General features: G+C 50.5%; 1 protein-coding gene across 1 annotated transcript in view; it reads right to left on the reverse strand.

The window, feature by feature from the left end:
• LOC119403564 (kelch-like protein 10) overlaps positions 1-22,209 on the reverse strand; it is a 36,160-nt gene that overhangs the window by 12,803 nt on the left and 1,148 nt on the right. The window contains exons 3-6 of the mRNA XM_049418362.1: positions 9,130-9,208; positions 5,576-5,775; positions 3,956-4,124; positions 2,419-2,573 (exon numbers count right to left, since the gene is read on the reverse strand). Of these exons, the coding sequence (XP_049274319.1) occupies positions 2,419-2,573; positions 3,956-4,124; positions 5,576-5,775; positions 9,130-9,208 (603 nt within the window). The remainder of the gene's footprint in view (positions 1-2,418; positions 2,574-3,955; positions 4,125-5,575; positions 5,776-9,129; positions 9,209-22,209) is intronic.

Here is a 22,209-nt window from a genome sequence, read left to right on the forward strand (position 1 = left end):
CGGCGCTGCATATATTACTACCTCTCGAAACTCTTCGTTCAGCAATAACCCCTTCCCCATTCCTCACAATTCCTGACACCCCTCCGAATATTTCTTTTTCTAAACAATTGGCTCTTACTTACAAAACATTCCTTTTGGGACTATTCCCCTTTAATTTATTTTATATTGGCATTAAACCCGTCATACCTCCTGGTGATACGGGTTACCCCCTCTTTCACTTAGGTTATTTTTACTATCGGGATCCACAACCAGCCATAACAAGCAGGAAGTCGCAGCAAGAAGTAGCGTACATGTCTCACACTGAGTTTGCAAATCTCCCTAACAAGATTGTACTCGTGCCGGGGAATACCTACATGATTACTTCAAACATCGACGTCATCGACGGTTTGGTAAACGGGGTAGTGGGAACTCTACGAACGGGAATCGCTGGGCGCCCGCGCTACGCACTTCATCAGGCTTCACAGTAGTGGAGCTGCATTTAGCGCCGGATTTAGAACTACACCAACCACTGCACAACAAAGACATTTTTTTAAAATACACAGAGCGCCCGCGCTTTTTTTTTCTTCTTCTCAGTCGATTGTATTGCTTGCCTTTCTATGCCTTTCGCTTTCATAATATTGTGGGGATTTAAAAGTCAGTTCACTCTGGATTCATGTCATATAATTTTTACTCATGTTTTTATGCATAGTTTTTTTTTCTCTGTACATGCACCTGTTCATGCATTGTATTGTTTTTCTTTGCATGTTTGCTGCTTGTTGCCAAAAAGGGACATAGACCTAGTCAAGCCGTTATGTGGCTTTTTGTCTGCGTTCCTGTTATGTGTACCATGTATAGATGCGAAATAAAGTTCAACTAAAGTTCAAAGTCCAAAACCACGATATCATTAAGGCACGCCGTAGTGCAGCGCTCCGGAAATTTCGACCACGTGGGCTTCCTCAACGGGGCCCTGCAACAGGTTTCCAAGTGATCATGGAATGACCTTACTAGCATAGTCCATTGCCTCACGAATCGACTTCCTCAAAAATGTTTAGAATCTGTCATCAAGTACGAGCGACGTCACAGGGATTTGTCGCACGCTTTAAGCGCTTTCTCTCCTCTCTTCTAAACAAGTGCGCTGAAATCTACAAAGGGGGCGATGACAGGGTGCAAGAAGCTATGTCCACACGCCAGCGCGCGTCATGGCCCTGAGTGCTTTCGTTTTGTCTTTGAACGCACGGCTCACATTCAGCGTCATCACGAGCGCGCTGCTGTAATTCTATAGTGTGTAATTCCAGCCCTAGAGAGCGCGGCGCTGGTGCGTGGCGGCACCACGCGGCGGCCGCGGTAACTACGCAGCTCACGATGCTCAAATATTCCAATGACCGTGTCTGCTAGCTTACGACGCAGTTGGAATTTAAATATATGACATCACTTGTCGAGAGAAGAGCGAGCGATTCCTAGCTCGCTTTGAAACTTAATTGTAAATTCTCTGCCGCTTGCTACGCTATAATGTTTGACTCACATGTTTGCAGGCGCCTCGACTATCGATCAGCAGCATTTTCTGTCCATGCTCGCAAAGCGCTGCAGAGCCCCTTGAAATGTAAATGTAAGTGCAAGGGTCTCTAGCATATCTCCTCCATCGAAATGCGACCGCCGCGGCCGGTATAGAACCCGCGACTTTCGGGTCAGCTGCCTAGCACCTTCACTGGTGTACCACCACGGCGGCTATGAAAAAGCGCCTTCTCGCAAAAACAAAAACAAAAACAAAAAAAAACAAAAAACAACATTGTGCGCTCGGTAATGTCAATGAATAATGAAGCATTGTTGTTTTTTCTCTTACGCGGACCTCTCAAAGGGGTACGGACACGAACATTTTCCATTGCCGTTATTTTGTGTGTTCATTGAAAGACCGAGCGCTCAAGAGCCTAGTAGGCTCTAGAGCTGTGCTGGTAGGCGTGAGCGCGCCCGCTCCGCTTCGTGGCTGTGTGAACAAGCGGCCATTTTATATTTTTTGGTAGTTGACGTCATCACAACTAGCCATACTTGTGTGTGAAGTCACCAGAATTGGTCGTGTAGCCTGACGACACGCTAGTGTTGGTGGTAATATATGACCCATGTGGAAATTGACATTAAAATAAAAAATAAAATAAAAATATCTTCTCAGCATTCAATCCGCTCCACACTTGCTCAGAGCCGTCTCTGTATACAGTAGATTTATACGGCAGAGTAAACTCAGGCTGGAAAATTTGTGTCAGTACCCCTTTAAGTTTCAGCTGGGCCTACAACATGAAACTTAAACTCTTAAACAGCGCTAAAATTTCTCCTCTTCAGTAGGGGTGAAGTGGCTGCGAAGAACGCTGAGCAGGACGGAGAAGCAAAAAGAAAATGTTTAAGGAATGACGAGACTCATTATGAATGCAAGCATCCGCGGGCCCTCACATGTAGATGCGACCGCAAGCCGCCGCAGCGCTGGCGTCGCTGCGCATGTACTTCATATTGGCAACGTTGGTCCACTGATCATTCTTCACGGAATACCGCTCCACTGTTCTGGTGCGACTGCGACCGTCGAAGCCACCCATGGCGTAGATGTAGCCCTGCGACAACACGACGCCATCCTGTTAGACAGCCGCTGCGAGCAATACCGGGGTGGCGCCATCGCTCTGCGGCGGTCGCGCACCTGGCCGCAAGTGAACCGGAACAAGGCGAACAAAATTAAGCCTGATAAAAGAAACTATTAGAGTTAACAAATGATACATATAGACAAAATTGGATATTGTGGGTAGATTGAATTATTGTGCCACAAACACACGTGGGCTGCAACGATACAGCTGAAAAGTCTCAAAAGGTGTTTTGTAGCGGCTGTATTTCACCGCTTTGATATCGGCTAAGCGCACAGATCACTACATTACCCTACTTTTTTAGGTTTTTAAGGAAAAGAAAGACGCATCTGTTATATTCTCATTGGTGAAGGATACAGACTACGTGAACTATGGCGTGTGTGTGTGTGTGTGTGTGTGTGTGTGTGTGTGTGTGTGTGTGTGTGTGTGTGTGCGCGCGCTTTTCTTTTTAGTAAAAGTGCTTTGTCTACTTTTAAAGGTCCATGAACTCTGGTACACGGATACGCGACTCATATATAAATTACTCTTGCGTTTTCCGGTAGCAGTAAAGCGATGGCTTTTCATCGCCCGTGATTTCAGATATGCATGCTGATCACTTCACTGCTTTACATCCCGATTTCGTTGAGAAGGAAAAGACGCACAAAAACGACGAAGTGGTATTTAACTCATAAGTTGAGAGTGCGGGTCACGAAAAATTGAAGCGTGAATTAAAGTGGCTGCATCGTGTCCAACGTGACTTCGGCTACAGGCGTACATGGATTCACTACCACTGCTACAGTAAAGAAACCCACCCGGTGTAATCTCCAATGGACAACACTAAAGAGCTCACTATAACTTCCTAACGTTACGGCTTTTCACGATAGTTATGTAGCTGCGTTTCATCGCCTTATACTGTTACTGCACATACTAGAATACACCTCTTATACACATGTATCGACTAGCCATGCAGTTCACGTGGTTCAAGTTAGTGGTTTGCCGTAGTAGTAAAGCTGCTCTGCTTTTTGTCTGCCGGTCAAAAGCGTGCACACGGGTTTCCATTAGAGGGGGCAAGTATTACCGAACCCCCCCTCTACGTCCGAGTCCAAAGGAAAGCAATCTTTGCAATGGATGCAAAAGCGCAATTGAAGCGATGGTGTGCTTCTTACAAAGGCCAGCCCTTGGTCCTCGGATTCCCGCAGGTTAAGTTGGGAAGTAGACAGCTTATATTAGTACGCAACATCAGGAATCCTCGGCCGCCATTAGTGTGGAAAACCTGCAAAACCTGCCGTTATAATGACGGGACAAGGCTGGCTGAGGAGGCGGTTGCCCCCCCCCCTTCCCCCCCTCCCCGTACGCACGCCTACGCTCCTGGTGCTTGCCTTTAGAACGGCTACGCTGACGTAGCAACGTGCGCGCCCCATGTGCGCCTTGTAGCTCCATCTTCCCAAGGCCACGTCGAAGCACACGACAGTGCGGTGGCACTCGCAGCCGTTGAAGCCGCCCAAGACGTAAATGCGCTGGCCGATCACCGCCATGCCGTGGTACGACCTGAGTTGAAGAGCAGCTGTTTGATGCAAGTTTTGTGCAGGCGCTACAACTTATAAACATACTTCGTTAACAGCACAAATAAACGGCTACGGGAAAGCTTGTGTGTGCGACGTCTCTTGCGTGGCCGTTTATTTACGCTTTTACGTTACATTTGATCCACAACTTATGTGAGATGCCACAGAGAATACCCCCCTCCCCCTTTGCTGTACGTTTTTTTTGTTAAGGCAAGCAGATTGTGTTGTAATAAAAAAAAGAAGCTGTGCAACCTCCAAACAAACACGATAGGGGCGCTGCCTGCTTTCTAGCCTGTGGCCTCCGAGTATGCAAAATGAGCCCACGAGGTTTGTCCTTACATGGAAATTTTTCTGCTTGCCTTTGTACCCTCCTGAACAGCCTCGTTTTGGAGGTATTGTGTACTTCTGAGTCATACGGCATTCAAAATGTGAATTTTTTTCACCTCGACTCATTGTTGTTGGTCTCACCCTTTTTCTCGGAGTGCGGGGGGTGCGGCGCCACGTACTTTTCTGCTGTGGTAAAGGCTTGGTCGCTGCTCTGGATGGAACAGGCAACAATTATGTGTAAGCTTCGCCTACGTAGAACCTTTCAGCTCATTCCATTGGCGGCGCCTTGAAACTTCAGTGCCGAGTGAAGCATGGTCACGCGTCCCCGCGAGAGTGGAGTTGAGCGCAGGCGTTTCTTTGCTTGTATTTTGAATTTTCTAGGCTGAATAACTTCGGACTACGTTCCCCTATCTCGGCCGTTCTTGCTGCAATAATCATTCCATCTGTTAGTTTACGCAACCAGCAAGTAAAAGGTGGGTGCTTGAATAGTGTTGGACGGCCCCTTTAACGCCTTCAGTTGACAACGTTGATCACCTTTCTCTTTTTGAACAGTTAAATAGCGCAAACTAGTGGGACGAAAGACAGGAGAATGAGACACATACAAGCGCTATTTTTTTTTTCTTTTTGATGGTGTGTGCCTGTTGCGGATGCAAAACGTGAACGTACGGCATTCTCCTGTCTTTCGTCCCTGAAGTTTGCGCTATTTAACTGTTCAAATGGAGTACCAACTAGCCCAAACACGCACCAAACTTCTTTCTCAAACACCTTTATCTGTGCCCCGGCTTTGCTTCCTTAACTTTCCCTTTATTGACAGCAAAATGTGGGGCGTATTCACAAAGGAAGGATTTCATTATTGCTCATTGCCACTGAACAGCAGGCTTCATTATTCGTATGTGGATGATTTACCATGATGTGAAGTTTTGTTTCACGAGCACTTCTGCAGCGCAAGATGTTTTTGTAGATGTAAGGCATTGTTCGCGATGATAGAGTGTCTTCCTATCCGCAATCCCTCCAAGGGTCCCTGACTGACAATATGAAAACGTGCTCGTCGCTACATCTACCTTCACAGCGTCTTGACGCAGTGAACACAAAGGCAGACGTGACAATTACCTGCACGGAGTGCACTGGTTGCCCATGTCGCGCCACTTTTCTGTGCGACAGTTGTACGTGAGCATGTTGCTAATGGCGCCATCTGCCCATCCACCGAAGACGAAGATGATGTCCTTTGGAATGCGAGGCCTCATCCACATCTTGTGGGACAGATCCGTTCCGGCAACTTCGCCAACCGCCATGAATTTCCGGGTCGTCGACTGCGCGGACAAAGCGTGTTTACAAGCGGGTGTACAATTAGCAGGATACGCGTGCGTTCCGACAGAAAGCCCCAGAAAATGGCTGAAACTAGACGGCTTCAGCTTATTCGCTTACGTATTACACTTCACGGAAAGCCGGCTTACCGCTGACGGTCTTGGTGCACGATCACATAGCAGGCAATTGGGCAATGCTAATCTTTTAACCTTTAAGGGCACAGCGACCATTCAAATTTTACAGAACTGTTGTGCAAATAATTAGCAGCAGAGGTAACGTGCATTTGCGAGAGTTAATAGATATATAACGCATAAATATTTGTAGAATGATTTCATTTGACAAAACTGTTCACAGGTTCCATTACCATCATAGTTATTGTTGTCAATAAAAGTATTTGCGCACGCAAGCTGCTGTTTGTGGAATACCGAAACACCGTAAAGGTTACCTGAATCAGAATAATGACGTTTTGAGTTTCTTCGATCAGCCGTAAAGCATCGCAGACACGTTTATCACGAACCTTGTTTGGCATTAAGCTTCAGCTATTTGGATGCTCTCAGGTGCCGAATAGACAACATTGGCCACTGTGCTCAAGTAGATATGCGCCACGAAAAAATGATTGTGTGACACTCCATATTTTCACAGTCGGAGCCAATGGCTCAGGACAAATATGAGCCACCATGTTCTTACCTGAATAAACACTACGTTGAGGATGCGAGTGAGTTACGTTAGATTTGTGCAAATTTGCATCTACATGGCAACATTTGTATTTGCGTGATTGTGCGCAAGCATTTTGTAGCGTTAGCTACACTTGCCTAGCCGGAGCCAATTTTGCGTGGATCATCATGAGCCGTGCTGCACATGCGCGAGGATCAGTGCGGAGCCGGCATCTCACGTGCTCTCCGTCACCGCCGCGCGCGGCTCGCCGCTGCTGGTGGCGGAGAGCGGGAGGAGTGGCGTCGTAGCCGGGCAGAGGAGGGAGACGTCGTAGCCATGGCGCGCGCAGCTATTCGCCTTTGCTGTGCAGTCGCCGTCTGACAATGCGCTGGTGCCGCTTGATAGCGCCTCTGACTGGCGTTTGCAGGTGGGTAACGCCATGGAGAAGGAGAGCGCAAATGCTGCTCAACGGCGCAGAAGAGCCGAGAAGCTTATGTCATCGGATCCCGAAGTATTTGCCGGCAATTAGCGGTTCAGCGTACGAAGGATGAAGAAGCAACCTGACGTTGAGCAAAAATAAATATGCACGTGCCACATAATACGTATACCATGTGTGTGTCATTGGAGCAGCAGTAAGCATGACAATTAAGCTAATCCTAGACAATCTGGAAAGCTCAGAATAATCAGCTCAACCTTTGCTAATGCTACGTATATCCCGACATAGCCGAGCTAAGCCACTGCAAATTTTTTTGTCATGAAGTGGTACGTTTGCGTGCTAAACGTTGCAGGAAAAAACGAAATTTGGCTTACCCTTTTAACATTCATACAGCGGACAAAAATTATTGAAAATCAGCCGTTACGCTGTCGACGACACCTTTACAGCAGCAGACAAGTAGTAGAACTAGATGCGCTTGAACCTTTCCCCTCCCTTCCGGCTACGCCCCTGGCACGAACCACCAGTCTTGAATATACTTTTATCATTGAGACGTGCGGCGACGTTCTGGTTTACCCTAACTTGTTGAAGTCGCAGGAGGCCTAGATACCGTGACTGTTCAAATATAACCGGGCCAGAACGCCTGCTACGCATTATTGCCGACTTGTGCTACATGTAAATGCTCGGTTGCAGGTTCCTGAGCTTCTATAGCCCATTTCGTAAAATAAATGCAGTGAAATACTGAAAGCAACAACGTATTTTATATAGCGTCACGTATAGGTGTGACTGTGAAGCCCTAGAGGCCCGTGTACTGTGATTAAGGTTTATAGTTAGAAAAAAAAATAAAACAGGTGGTTGAAGTTTCTGGAGTGCCCCGGTTACGGCGTGGCTCAATGATGTCGTGGGTTTTACACGTAAAAACCCAGTAATAAATAGCAGGCAATCAAGCCGGTAAAGTTCTAAATCTTAATTAGGCAGAGCTCAACCCAGCGAAACTAAATGCATACAATGTAGTGATAGCGGCTATCACGGTCGTCGGTCGACAGTATGATCTTTGGTGGCCATAGGGTGAAGCACCTCGGCTTTCATGAAATGTGTCGTCTTACGTTTCTGCGTTATCGTTAGAGCATGCTTAATTTCCAGAGAGTGTTATTTAATTGTTAGCGCTGTGCATGCATTCTCACTAGAACATTCGGAAGCACTATAAGCCATAATCGCTAAACTGCGCTAAAGTTTGTGGGGTACGGCCGTCTTGCTGGCAAGGAAATGATGCTCATCGGTTGAACTCACAAAATAAACATTCATTAACACTCAGAACCTTGCAAAACGCTACGCGATACAACAGCGCGGGCACACGCACTGCCCCTAACCTTCGCCCACACGGGCCGGGCCCCTCGCTCGCGCACAGTGGTCCGTCGCCGACTGTCCGCGCAGTGCCACGGCTACCGCTTTTGAAGCCTGCCAGTGGCCCACGCGCATCGCCACTACGCAGCACATGGCGCTAAGATAGCGGCCTGGCAATGGGCGTGACTCCCACAAGTTACAAGGTACAACAAGCTAGGGAGGACGCACGGTTAGCAGAAGACATAGGCGCAGAGTATCAAGTGCATTTATTTAATAGCGAATCAGTGAACAATAGGGGAGGAAATAAAGACGGGAGGAAAAAAATAGGGGAACTGTCCGCCACAATCTTGGCGGATAGTTCTCTGAAGCTGCACGAGTGCTGAGGTCGCAAACTGGCGATGAATCTTCAATTTCTTTCTGTTTTTTGAGCAGGCATGTTCCTTTGCTACATGACGGTCCTGAGAAAGTCAATTTTAGGCTGGGTCAGCAGCATGTAACGTTAGCGCGGTTAAACCATTATACAAAACCAACTAAGGCAATAGCTTGCTATACTGTAAGCCACTCATAACGAAGCATAAAGCCAAGTACGCGAGGCATCAGCATCGGAGTCAATCAGGGGCGTAGCCAGAAATTTTTTTCGGGGGGGGGGGGGGTTCAACCATACTTTATGTATGTTCGTGCATGCGTTTGTATGTGCGCGTGTATATACGCAAGCAATACTGAAAAATTTCGGAGGGGGGGTTTGAACCCCCCCAACCCCCCCCCCCCTCCTGGCTACGCCCCTGGAGTCAATCGCCATTGAGTTCCTTCTCGTAGCACACGAAGCGATCAACGCGTCAACATCCTCGTGCTCAACAAAACCTTAAGGGAAGCTTGCATGTCACTATCTGAAAGGAAGCGCCCGCTGTTGAGATGAAAAACAGCTGACCTGGTAGATTACATCCAACACCTTCAGGCAGTCTCCGTCGCCATTGATTGCTGGGTTGGTGATTACTTTCTCGAAGTCTCTGAAACAAGACATAGACGACATTGACCAACGTAGCAACTGCTCCCTATACTTAATGTGGTAAGCCACATTCACACAGAAACCATTTATTTAAAAAAAAAACAGGATTGAAATAACTTCTTTTCCTTGAAAAGGCGTCTCTTATTTAAGTTACCGATAAAGCACAGGATATATTTAACTTTTTGGCTGATACTTTGTGTCATAAAATTTGTTAAAAGTGCTAGTCACGCCAGCAATGATAACTAATACAATTTGCTAAATTGAGGAAAACATTGGCATTTATGTAGCTAATTGTGAGAGCTGTGAAGTCAACCAAGATAAATGTAATGGAATAAATATTAAGGAAGTAATGTTTTAAAGACTATGCAAAGTGAGAAAAATTTCCCGTTTTGGACCGAATTTATTTCTAAATTAAACTAAGAACTCAAAAACATTGTCACGTGGTTGTGACGCTGAAGAAGACGGCGCTCGCGCTAGTATAGACGAAACTGAATGGGCGAATGGGCGAATTTGTGCCCAGGAAACAAAAAGTGAAAATACAAGTAATACACGCTGTGCACTGATAGCGGCGATCACAGGGTCGGCCCTCAGTAATCTGATCAGCGGTGAGGTGAGTAGGCATTTATATATGTGGCATCGAAGATTCCTGCCTTATCGTTGGTGGTCGCGTTAGTTCCAGAATCAACTGTTCTGTTCGCGTTGCGCGCTCAAGCTTAACAAAAAAATCTAAAATAATCAAGTATGTTTGACATTACGGCGCGGCGCGTGCATGGCAGCCATTACGTGTGTAATGGGTCGGTTACATAAATATAGAAAAAGACGCGTGAATGACACTGCCTTCCCCTGAGAAAACATCGTCCCGATGCTGCGAAAGACCAACAATTCGCAGAAAGAAACCTATGCATGAATATAGGGGAAGCAAAAGAAACAGGCGGAAAAATAATGTTCCAAAAAATCACTAGCGCTCGTAGAACGGCTTCAGGCGCACCAAAGGCACGGCCTCGGGGCGCTGCATGGTTGTTACCGTCGAGACTTCGTGCCGTCGGGGATAACCTCATAGTCAATTGCAACAAGACGTTGAAGTACACTGTACGGTCCGAAGTATCATCGAAGAAGCTTTTGACTGAGTCCACGTCGGCGTATCGACCTTCAGACCCGAACACGGTCGCCGGCCTGGTATTCTACGCGGCATCGTCGAAAGTTGTAACGACGGCTGTCGGTCTTTTGCTGGCTCTTGATGCGCGGACGGGCGAGTTGTCTGGCTTCTTCGGCGCGCTGAAGGTAGACGGTGACGTAGACGTTTTCTTCGTCGGTGACGTTACGTAACATGGCGTCGAGCGTCTTTGCCGGGCTCCTTCCGTAGACCAACTTGTATGGTGTCATTTACGTCGTTTCTTGAACAGCCGTGTTGTATGCGAAGGTCACGTAAGGAGGGATGGCACCACACTTCTTGTGTTCGACATCGACGTACATCGCCAGCATGCCGGCGATGGTCTTATTTAGACGCTCGGTGAGGTCATTGGTCTGTGGGTGGTAGACTGCGGTCCGGCGGTGGCTGGTTCGGCAGTATCTCAAGATCGCCTGAGTTCGGAGAGCAGTAAAGGCCGCACCTCTGTAAGTGATGAGGACCTCTAGGGCGCCATGACGCAGGAAGATGTTCTCGACGAAATAGTGGACTACCTCGGCGGCACTGCCTTTGGGCAGGGCCCTTTTTTCGACGTAGCGGGTAAGTAGTGGATAGCTTCGACGACCCATTTGTTTCCGAAAGTGGACGTCGGGGACGGCCCCAGTAAGTCCATACCGATTTAGTAGAAGGGCCAGCGAGGTTGTTCTATGCGCTACAGAAGTCCGGTTGGCCTAGTCGGCGGTGTTTTCTGTCGCTGGAAATCTCAGCAAGTCCTTACGTAATGGGTGACGCGGGCAGTTTGGTGAGGCCAGTAGTACTTTTCTTGTATCCTCGCGAGCGTGCGGGGACATCCAAGGTGTCAAGCCGTCGGATCGTCATTTAAAGCTTCCAGAACCTGTGGACGCAACGTTGAAGGTATAACAAGGAGGTAGTTGGCGCGTAGTGGGAACAAGTGCTTCTTTAGGAGAATGACGTTTCGCAAGAAAAACGACGCCAGACTTCGCTTGAATACCTTAACAGCAACTGTGATGTTGCCCTCGATGTATTCCACAAGGTCCCTGGGTTCTGGGTCGGCTCGCTGTCGGTCAGCGAAGTCGTCGGCACTGAAGTTTCCCAAGAAGCAGTCATCGTCCTGATCGTCCCGCGGCGGTGGTCAACGGGGGCACGAGACAGGCAGTCGGCGTCAGAGTGCTTACGTCCGGACTTGGAAACGACAGTAATGTTGAATTCCTGAAGTCTCAGACTCCACCGTGCGAGGAGACCTGAAGGGTCCTTCAAGTCGCTCACAACTTTGAAGGGAGAGCCGTAGAGGTAGGGGCGATATTTTGATGTAGCCAAGATGATGACAAGGCACTAATTTGCTGTTGTGAAATAGTTGGCTTGCGCCTTGGATAGCGACCTGCTAGCATAACAGATAATATTTTCTAGTCGGTAAGTCCTGTGCACAAGAACGGCGCCGAGCCCTACGCTACTTGCGTCGGTGTGAATTTCCTTATCGGCGTATTCGGAGGCGTCTGCAGACGGCGTTTCAGTTCTTAGCTTCGACTTGCGCCGTTTCGCACTTCAATTCCACGTCGGTCTTCGTGAGGTAGTTAGTGGGTTGGCGATCCATCGAAATTTCTTGACGAAGCATCTGTAATAGGTGCACAAGCCGAGAAATTACGTACGGCCTTCTTGTCGGTGGGCGGCGGAAAGGCAGCGATGGCAGCAGTTTGTCTCGAGTCGGGGCGAACGACGGGCTGGCTAATGACGTGGCCCGAAAACAAGAGATCCTCGTACTCTAAGCGGCGCTTTTCGTACTTAAGGGTAAGTCCGGAGGTTTTGGTTGCTTACAGTACAGTTTCAAGGCCCCGGAGGTGTTCGTCGGAGTTTTAGACAAACACAACGACGTCATCCCAGTAGACGAGACAAGACTGCCACATCAAGCCTGCCATTGCTCTATCCATAACGCGTTGGAAAGTCGCAGGGGCCGAGCAGAGACTAAAGAACTTGAAGACACCTTGAACTTGGGAAAGGCTGGTACAGAGTGTTAATGCGGGCTTGTTGGTACATCGTAACGCTGTTTACCGTAGTTAAAGAGGTTGTCTGGCGTCGTAAAGGTAGTCTTCCTCGGTCTCTCTTGCCTGCTTCGATTTGCTAGTAGCCGGTCTTGAGGTCCATCGACGAGAAGTACTTAGCGTTGTGTAGTCGATCCAGGGCGTCGTCTACCCGGGGAAGAAGATGCACGTCCTTCTTCGTGATTTTTTTTTTCAGGCGACGATAATCGACGCAGAAACGTAGGGTTCCATCTTCTCCACTAACACCACTGGAGGCGCTCACGGACGCTTGGACGGCTGGATGATGTCGTCGCGTAGCATTTCATCAAATTTTTCCTTTACGTCTTCGTGTTCTCGTGTCAAAACTCGCTGCGGGATCTGACGGATTCGTCGGACACTTTCTTCTGTTATGATACGATGTTTTGAGACTGGAGTCTGTCGAATTCTCGAGAATGACGAAAGGCAGTCCTTGTATTGCAGAAGCAGGGCCGCGAGCTGTTATTACTTATGCTTCGGAAGGCTCGGATTAAAGAGAAAAGCTTGCTGTGGATCTCGGTTGACCGAAGCAGGATCGGTAGCGTCGAAGAGGGCAAAAAAGATGATTGATCCCTCTGTTACAGGAATCGGTATAACACGAAAGTGAAACATGCCGTAACAGAAGTAGTTGATTACTTTAGTGCATTGGTATATCAGAGCTTATACAATGTCTATTGTTGTTTGGTAGATGTAGCACCGCCTGATGTGGACGCACTCACGTTGACGCCTAGTGGCACATCTCTGTACCGACGACTAAAGCCCATGATCATGATTTAACCCTTGCGGTAGCTGAAGTCATTAATTGCATCCCGCGCAAATATGGCATCAACAAGCACATAATAAACACTGATACTCGGTATGCACTCCTCCAAAGCGCCGTGAAACGCGAAGAGAAACGCTACGCGCGTTGTGTCTTCCCTCTAGCCTGCCAGGTAATTCTCGCAGGGCGTGCGGGGAACGCGGTGCGACAGCCAGGCGAGCCTCGGAGAGCTATTTTTCGATATGGATGGACGCTATGAGCGAGGCTTGGGCTGAAGCCACCCCTTCACGGAGTGGTAAACGAAGTTACACTTCTATTGGAAATGCGCCGAATGGGACGGTCGCAGAAACGGCGCGTTTTTTTGTTTTGTTTTTCGAGCCTGGTGGCACACATGTCACGACCCAGTTTTAAAGGGGACGCTCATAGCATCCATCCATCCATCCATCCATCCGTCCATCCATCCATCCATCCATCCATCCATCCATCCATCCATCCATCCATCCATCCATCCATCCATCCATCCATCCATCCATCCATCCATCCATCCATCCATCCATCCATCCATCCATCCATCCAAAAGCACTGCGAGAGGAAAGTGTGAAAGATAAAGGCGCATTCATGTAGCCTCCGTCATTGTCTGGCGGTAGCTCAGTGGGCTAAACGTTCGCCAGCCATCGTCGCGGACCGAGAGGTCATGGGTTCGACTCCTGTCAACTGAGCTTCTTCTTATAGTTTTTTTTCTTTGCCATTTGATGGTGTTCATTTTGCTGACGTATTTCCGTGACGGAAATACGTCATGAAAATCTTGGTGGACCCCGGCATAAAACACTTTGGTGTTAATATTGCAGGCGTCCATGAATTCATTCATGTAAGCCACCGACGTGTCAATGTTTAGGTGCCTATATTCGTGGCTGAAGTTTGCAGCATTACCTTCACTTTCCCATGACGCAGCTCGGCTATGCCTCTAGCAAATCTGACGGTTCAGGAGCAGGTGCTCCTCGCCCTCGATGACGGCTTCTAGGTCTGTAGGTTTTTCCGCGCCGATGAAAATGATGACGCTGGAGAGAAGCGCAGCGGTGACCTGTTCTGTCACGTTCTGGACATGGTGACTGATTTTGTAATCCGGTGGTGTTGTATTGTCCGTGGAAAGCGTTATCGACTGGGCTGTTAGTCAGTGACTGCGCTGTGTTCATTTCGAAAATTCATGCCTAAAATGGCGTCCCTCTAACAATTGTGTAGGGCCACAAAGCTCACTGTAAGGACCGAGTGGTGGTTCGTCACGTTTGCGAGTGTGTGGCTCAACTGAACGGGCGACAAGAGAATACGCATGAATGAGTTTCAATAAACATTTATGGGGACGAGGGATTCTAGGGACGATGACGGAGAACAAGCACAGAGATAAATACACATAAATTAATATGAACGTCCTACCCGCGGAATGTCTGATCAAGGTTACAAAAAAAAACATCTCACGACTTGTAGATGCCGTCTTGCGGAGGGTCAGTCCATGTGCGGCGACGAGTCTCGTCGAAGGCGAGCCCAAGCACACAGGTGACACGTCGCAAGACAAGGCCTCCGGAAGGCCTCCCGTTTGATCACGGCCTTGCGCCGTCCCAGGTGGCGACGGTGTTCAGGAACTCATGACTCCTGCCCGCCGACACAGCAGGAGCCGCACCCGGTACCGGTAGCCCCAGGCAGGTACCTCGGCTCCCCTGGTCTCACCGAGAACAGGCAGGAGGAGCTCCCCGGACAGCGCCCTGGTCCGGCACGTCCTCGCTGGAGCCACCGATAACGCCCGAACCACCAGGCAAGCACCAGTCCTCGCTGAGCACGGCCACGACAAAACTTCTCGGACAGCGCCCTGGTCCGGCGTGTTCTTCGGCTAGCTTCGCTCAGCCCTCTGCGCGTTCCACGCGCACCTCTCTTCTTTCTCGGCTTCTTTTCTTGATTTTTTTCGTGCCGCCGCCGCGCGTGCCACCTGCCCCTGGCTCGCCTTCATGTCGCCGTCGTCTTCATCCTCACCATTCCGCACAAACATCTCAAAATTCACAAACATCTAAATTTCTTTCAGAAATTCCCTTCATTCACTACGATTATCCCCCCACTCAAGAAAGTTGTTCGGCACAACAACTTCACACGCGGTCGTTCACACGCGGTGCCTTGATGGCGAAAGCACGCAGTCCCCTCTGTCGGATTGGGAGCGGCGGTAGGTGCGGCCATCGTGGCTGTGAAGAAGACTGCACTGGGGCAATTAAAGAAGAAACTCTTTATTTGGGAGAACATGTGCCCAGGAAACGAAGCATCAATGTACAAGTGCCCCATAAAGTGGCCGTGTCAATACTGGTGTAAACCGAGCCTAGACGCCTTCGATACTGCGGTTAAAAATGCAAATGACAACATACGCTTTCAGGAATAACAAATGTAACATGCTGTAATGGCCGGCGGTGGCTTCACATAGAGCCACAGGCTATGACTTACTGAAATGCAGAGAGACGCATACTATCGAGGAAGAATATTGTCACGTGGTCGTGACGTCGACGAAGACAGCAGTCGACGTTTGCAGGATTAAACTTTATTTGGCTGAACTTGTGGCCGGAAAATGAGAACTAGCACTACAGCAATACACGCTGTACAATGATAGCGGCGAACAGGGCGTCGTCCGTCGATCAACTGACAAGCGGTCAAGCGCGTCGGCTTTTATACAGGCGCTATCGAACTTTCCAGCAATATCGCTGGTGGCGGCGTTATCTCTAGACAAAGCTGGAACATTCGCGTGCGGGGCGCAATCTTAGCAAAACGATCTACTACAGACGCGAAGCTTCTCGAACACTGCTTCGCGGACAGCGTCGAGCGTTGATAACCGTCCCTGCCGGTCAAACCCGAATACATGAAAACAAGACAAGAAGTGGGCGTGGCATTGCCCTCCTCTGAAGAAGCATCGTCCCGATGCTTGTGAAAGAACATAGAAGAGAAAGAAAAAAAACAAGTGCACACACAAATAAATTACAATAACAAAGTAAAAAAATAGAGTCCCCAGGTTCGCTAGCGCGCAAAAAACGGCTAAAGGCGCACGACATGGACGACTTCAGATCGTGCGCGGCGTCGCTGGGAGTTCGTAATGCCGTCCGGGATCACCTCGTAGTCAAGAGCGCCGAGGCGTCGAAGAACCTTGTATGGCCCGAAGTATCGCCGAAGGAGTTTTTCGCTAAGCCCACGCCGGCGTATCGGCATCCAGACACAAACACGGTCGCCGGGCTGGTATTCCGCGAAGCGTCGTCGAAGATTGTAGCGACGGCTGTCGGTGTGCTGCTAGGTCATTATGCGCAGGCGGGCGAGCTGTCGAGCTTCTTCGGCACGTTGTAAGCGGCGGCATCGAGGTTTTCTTCGTCGGTGACGTTGGGTAGCATGGCGTCGAGCGTCGTCGCCGGGCTCCTTCCGTAGACCAACTTGTACGGCGTCATCTGCGTCGTTTCTTGGACGGCCGTGTTGTATGCAAAGGTCACATACGGAAGGATGGCATCCCACGTCTTGTGTTCGACGTCGACATACATGGCCAACATGTCGGCGATGGTCGTGTTTAGCCGCTCGGTGAAGCCATTTGTCTGTGGGTGGTACGCAGTGGTCCGGCGGTGGCTTGTTTGGCTGTATGTCAGTATTGCCTGAGTTAGGACAGCAGTAAACGCCGTACCTCTGTCGGTGATGAGGACTTCTGGGGCGCCATGACGCAGGACGATGTTCTCAACGAAGAACTTCGCTACCTCGGCGGCACTGCCTCTGGGCAGGGCCTTTGTCTCGGCGTAGCGGATGAGGTAGTCGGTAGCTACGACGATCCATTTGTTTCCGGTACTGGACGTCGGGAACGGCCCCAGTAAGTCCATCCCGATTTGCTGGAACGGCCGTCGAGGTGGCTCGATAGGCTGCAGAAGTCCGTCTGGCCTAGTGGGCGGTGTCTTGCGTCGCTGACAGTCCCGGCAGGTCTTTACGTAACGAGTGACGTCGGCGGAAAGGCGCGGCCAGTAGTACTTCTGTATTCTTGCTAGCGTGCGAGAAACACACAGGTGTCCAGCCGTCGGGTCGTCGTGCAGAGCCTGGATGACCTCTGGCCGCAATGTCGAGGGTACCACGAGAAGGCAATCGGCTCGAAGCGGTGAGAAGTTCTTCTTTAGGAGAACACTGTCGTGCAAGAAAAACGACGTCAGTCCCCGCGTGAATACCTTCGGAACAACGGTGGTCCTGCCCTTGAGGTATTCCACAAGGCCCCTGAGTTCTGGATCCGTTCGCTGTCGTTCGGCGAAGTCGTCGACACTTATGATTCCCAAGAAAGAGTCGTCCTCCTTGTCGTCCTGCGGCGGTGGGTCGACGGGGGCGCGAGACAGGCAGTCAGCGTCGGAGTGTTTTCTTCCGTACTTGTAAACGACGGTAATGTCGAATTCTTGAAGTCGTAGGCTCTACCGTGCGAGGCGACCTGAGGGGTCCTTCAAGTTAGCTAGCCAACACAATGCGTTGTGGTCGCTCACAACTTTGAAGGGCCTGCCGTAGATGTAGGGGCGAAACTTGGATGCAGCCCAGATGATTGCTAGGCACTCCTTTTCTGTTGTGGAATAGTTCGTTTCTGCCTTCGATAGCGACCGGCCAGCATAACTGATGATCCTTTCCTGCCCGTCAGTCTTTTGCACAAGGACGGCGCCGAGTCCTACGCTGCTTGCGTCGGTGTGGATTTCCGTATCGGCGTATTCGTCGAAATGTGCTAGTATCGGAGGCATCTGAAGCCGTCGTTTCAGTTCTTCAAATGCTTCGATTTGTGTCGTTTCCCACTTAAATGGCACGTCGGTCTTCGTGAGGTGAGTTAGCGGTTCGGCGATTCGTGAAAATTCCTTGACGAAGCGGCTGTAGTAGGCGCACAAGCCGAGAAAACGGCGTATGGCTTTCGTGTCGGTGGGGGGCGGGAAGGCAGCGATGGCAGCTGTTTTCCGCGGGTCTGGGCGAACACCACCCTTGCTGATGACGTGACCCAAAAACAGTAGCTCCTCGTATGCAAAGCGGCACTTTTCAGGCTTCAAGGTGAGGCCAGAGGTCTTAATTGCTTGTAGTACAGCGTCAAGGCGCCGGAGGTGTTCGTCGAAGCTTGAGGCAAACACAATGACGTCGTCCAAGTACACAAGGCAAGTCTGCCACTTCAATCCAGCCGGCACCGTGTCCATAACGCGCTGGAACGTCGCAGGTGCTGAGCAAAGACCAAAGGGCATAACCTTGACTTGAAGAGGCCGTCTGGTGTTATAAAGGCAGTCTTCTCTCGGTCTCTCTCGTCGACTTCGATTTGCCAATAGCCGGTCTTGAGGTCCATCGACGAAAAGTACCTCGCGTTGTAGAGTCGATCCAGGGTGTCGTCTATCCGTGGGAGAGGGTAGACGTCCTTCTTCGTGATTTTGTTCAGGCGGCGATAATCGAAGCAGAAGCGTAAAGTTCCGTCTTTCTTCTTCACTAACACCACGGGTGACGCCCATGGACTCTTCGACGGCTGGATGATGTCGTTGCGTAGCATTTCGTCGGCTTGTTTCTTTATGGATTCGCGTTCTCGCGTCGAAACTCTGTACGGGCTCTGCCGGAGTGGCCTGGCATTTTCCTCTGTTATGATGCGATGTTTTACGACTGGGGTCTGGCGGATTCTTGACGATGACGAAAAGCAGTCCCTGTATTTCAAGAGCAGGGTTTTGAGCTGTTCTTGTTTACGCTTCGGAAGGCTAAGATTGCCGTCGAAAGCTGGTTGAGGAGCTTGGTTCGTTGGTGTGGGCTCGGAAGAATCGGCGATGGCGAAAGCATTGGTAGCTGCCACAATTTTTTCGATGTAGGCGCCTGTCGTGCCTTTGTTTACCTGCTTATACTCGTTGCTAAAATTTGTGAGCATCACTGTTGCTTTGCCTCCCCGCAACTCTGCTATTCCTCTTGCGACGCAAATCTCGCGGTTAATCAACTGGTGCTGGTCCCCTTCAACGACGCCTTCCAGGTCTGCTACTTTCTGAGAGCCGACGGAAATGATAAACGCTGGAGCGAGGGGGAATGGTGACCTGGTCTTCCAGCACATTCAAGGCATGCTTCCCTGGCGGCGTGTACCGTGGTAATGCTTTTTCTGTAGATAGTGTTATCGACTTCGATCTGAGGTCGATGACTGCACCATAAAGGCCTAAGAAGTCCATACCAAGGATGACATCTCGGGAGCAATGCTGAAGGACTACGAAGCTTGCGGGATAAATCCGGTTGTTGATGGAGACCCTCGCTGTGCAGATTCCTGCCGGCGTTACTAGGTGACCTCCCGCTGTCCGGATCTCGGGGCCTTCCCAGGCGGTCTTGACTTTCTTCAGCTTCGTCGCGAACGGTCCACTGATTACAGAATAGTCGGCTCCAGTATCGACGAGAGCGGTGACGTTGTGGCCGTCGATGAGAACGTCGAGGTCACTCGTTCGTCGCCTACCGTTTCGATTTGTTCGCGGCGTCGGATCACGACTACGTCGGTTTGTCCCGCTGCTTCGACGTTGTGTCGTCAAGTCTTCTTCGGGCCGTGAAGTTTCGACGTCAGGGCTTCCTTCGGCTTGCGGCGTGTTCTTTAGATTTCGTTGCGGCGTTGTCGTCGGCGGCGAAGAATCTTCGGTATTTCGTCGTACAGCAACCGCACCTCCATCGGTTGCTGCCCTTAGTTTTCCGGATACGGGCTGGGTGACCGGCCTCGCGTTGGGCCAGTGTATGGTCGGCGTTGGGGGGAGACGTAGGGGCCTGGTGACGGCGAACGGGAAGGTTGTCGCGGCGTCCATTGCGTTCCCGCGAGGTAGTCGGCGATGTCGCGTGGTGTTTCCCCTCGCTGTGGACGCGGCGCGTCGATGGCGAACCCACGCAGTCCCATCTGTCGGTACTGGCAGCGGCGGTAAGTGTGGCCAGCTTCCCCGCAATGGTAGCAGAGTGGGCGGTGGTCGGGGGCGCGCCAAACGTCGGTCTTCCTTGGCGTGTATAGCTGGCCGGCTGGCGGGCGGTATGACGTCGGTGGCGGCGGCGGTGGTGCCTGGCGGCGGAACTGCTGGGGTGGCGCGGCGTCTTGACGTGGGCGAGGAGGGGGGGCGTTGCGTCGGGCTGCAGCGGCATAGCTCACTGCTTGCAGCTGTGACTGCGCTGACTCGGGGGTGCCCAGAGAGTGTTGTATTTGCTCTCGGATGATGTCAGCGATCGAGGCAACTTCAGGCTGTGGTAAGGGTAAAAGCTTGTGCAGTTCTTCCCGCACGATCACTCGGATCGTTTCACGCAGGTCGTCGGAGCCGACGGCATGAACAGCTGGGCTGTCTTGAATCGATAGGCGATTATACTGGCGGTTGCGTATTTCCAGGGTCTTGTCAATCGTCGTCGCCTCTGAGATGAATTCTTGGACTGTCGAGGGTGGGTTCCGCATCAGCCCAGCGAAGAGCTCTTGCTTTACCCCTCGCATGAGCAACCTGACTATCTTGTCCTCAGGCATGGCTGGGTCAGCGTGGCGAAACAGTCTGGTCATTTCCTCTCCAAAGATGGCAACACTCTCACTTGGGAGTTGGTAACCTGCGTCTCTAGCAAGGCTGCGGCCCTTTCTTTTCTGACGACGCTTGCAAACGTCTGCAGGAAAGCGCTGCGAAAGGCGTCCCAAGTTCGAAGAGTGGACTCCCGATTCTCGAACCAGGTCCTTGCTGCGTCTTGAAGGTAAAAGTAAACGTGACGCAGCTTGTCCTCGGAGTCCCAGTTGTTGAATGTTGAGACCCTTTCGAAAGTCCCGAGCCAGGTGTCCGGGTCTTTGAATGACGACCCGCTGAAGGTTGGCGGCTCCTTGGGCTGCCGGAGTAGGATCGGCGCAGGCTGCACGGGCTCGGTCATCGTCGCTGCGGTGGGTGTTGGGACCTGGGGCTGCCTGGTTTGTTCGGGAAGGAGCCCGTGCTCCGGCTGCAGTCCCTTCTGCCTGCGGCTTGTTCGACGATCCGGGTTTTCTTTGCTGTCGTCCTCCTCGCGGCTTGGGCTTTGGTCAGCGCTTCGCGGGGGCGTCCGGATCATGGAAGAAGCAGCACCTCCACCAGATGTGACGTGGTCGTGACGTCGACGAAGACGGCAGTCGGCGTTTGCAGGATGAAACTGTTTATTTGGCCGAACTTGTGGCCGGAAAATGAGAACTAGCACTACAGCAATACACGCTGTACAATGATAGCGGCGAACAGGGCGTCGTCCGTCGATCAACTGACAAGCGGTCAAGCGCGTCGGCTTTTATACAGGCGCTATCGAACTTTCCAGCAATATCGCTGGTAGCGGCGTTATCTCTAGGCAAAGCTGGAACATTCGCGTGCGGGGCGCAATCTTGACAAAACGATCTACTTCAGACGGGAAGCTTCTCGAACACTGCTTCGCGGACAGCGTCGAGCGTTGATAACCGTCCCTGCCGGTCAAACCCGAATACATCAAAACAAGACAAGTGGGCGTGGCAATAGAATACAGAACAGAAAATTAAAAAAGAAGAATACGAGGCAGGCGGGACAAACTTCCGGCAGCCGGTGCACACTGAGCAAGCACAATCATTGTGAAAGTACCGAGACTGCGAACTGTCTCGTTCGTAAGTAAGAGCATCACACTGTACCCTATGGACGCAGCGGATAGCAAAGACATATTAAGGCGCGAGGTATATTTGTCTCGTAAGTAATAAAATCCGGTGTCTGGAATCGGCATGAACATGAATGGCATGTAAAAGCACATGCCTAAGTAATGTCATCATGCGACGACGTCACATGTCAACAATGACATGTGATTACGTTCTGAATGGCGCTATTTATGACGCCATCCTATGAGGCTTTCAGATGATATGGTCATTGTCGCAAGTCGAAGATGGGGCGATGACGGAGGTAGTACAGCACCGGGTGAAATGCAGAAAGCCTCAGAGGTGGGGCGGGAAAAATGTAATTGTGAGAGTCACGTTATTTAATCGATGTCTGATGAGAGCATACGCGAAAGGATATGCTCTCATGAGACGTTCTTTAAAAAACAAATAGTCC

This window comes from Rhipicephalus sanguineus, chromosome 8, assembly GCF_013339695.2.
Source record: "Rhipicephalus sanguineus isolate Rsan-2018 chromosome 8, BIME_Rsan_1.4, whole genome shotgun sequence".
NCBI lineage: Eukaryota > Metazoa > Arthropoda > Arachnida > Ixodida > Ixodidae > Rhipicephalus > Rhipicephalus sanguineus.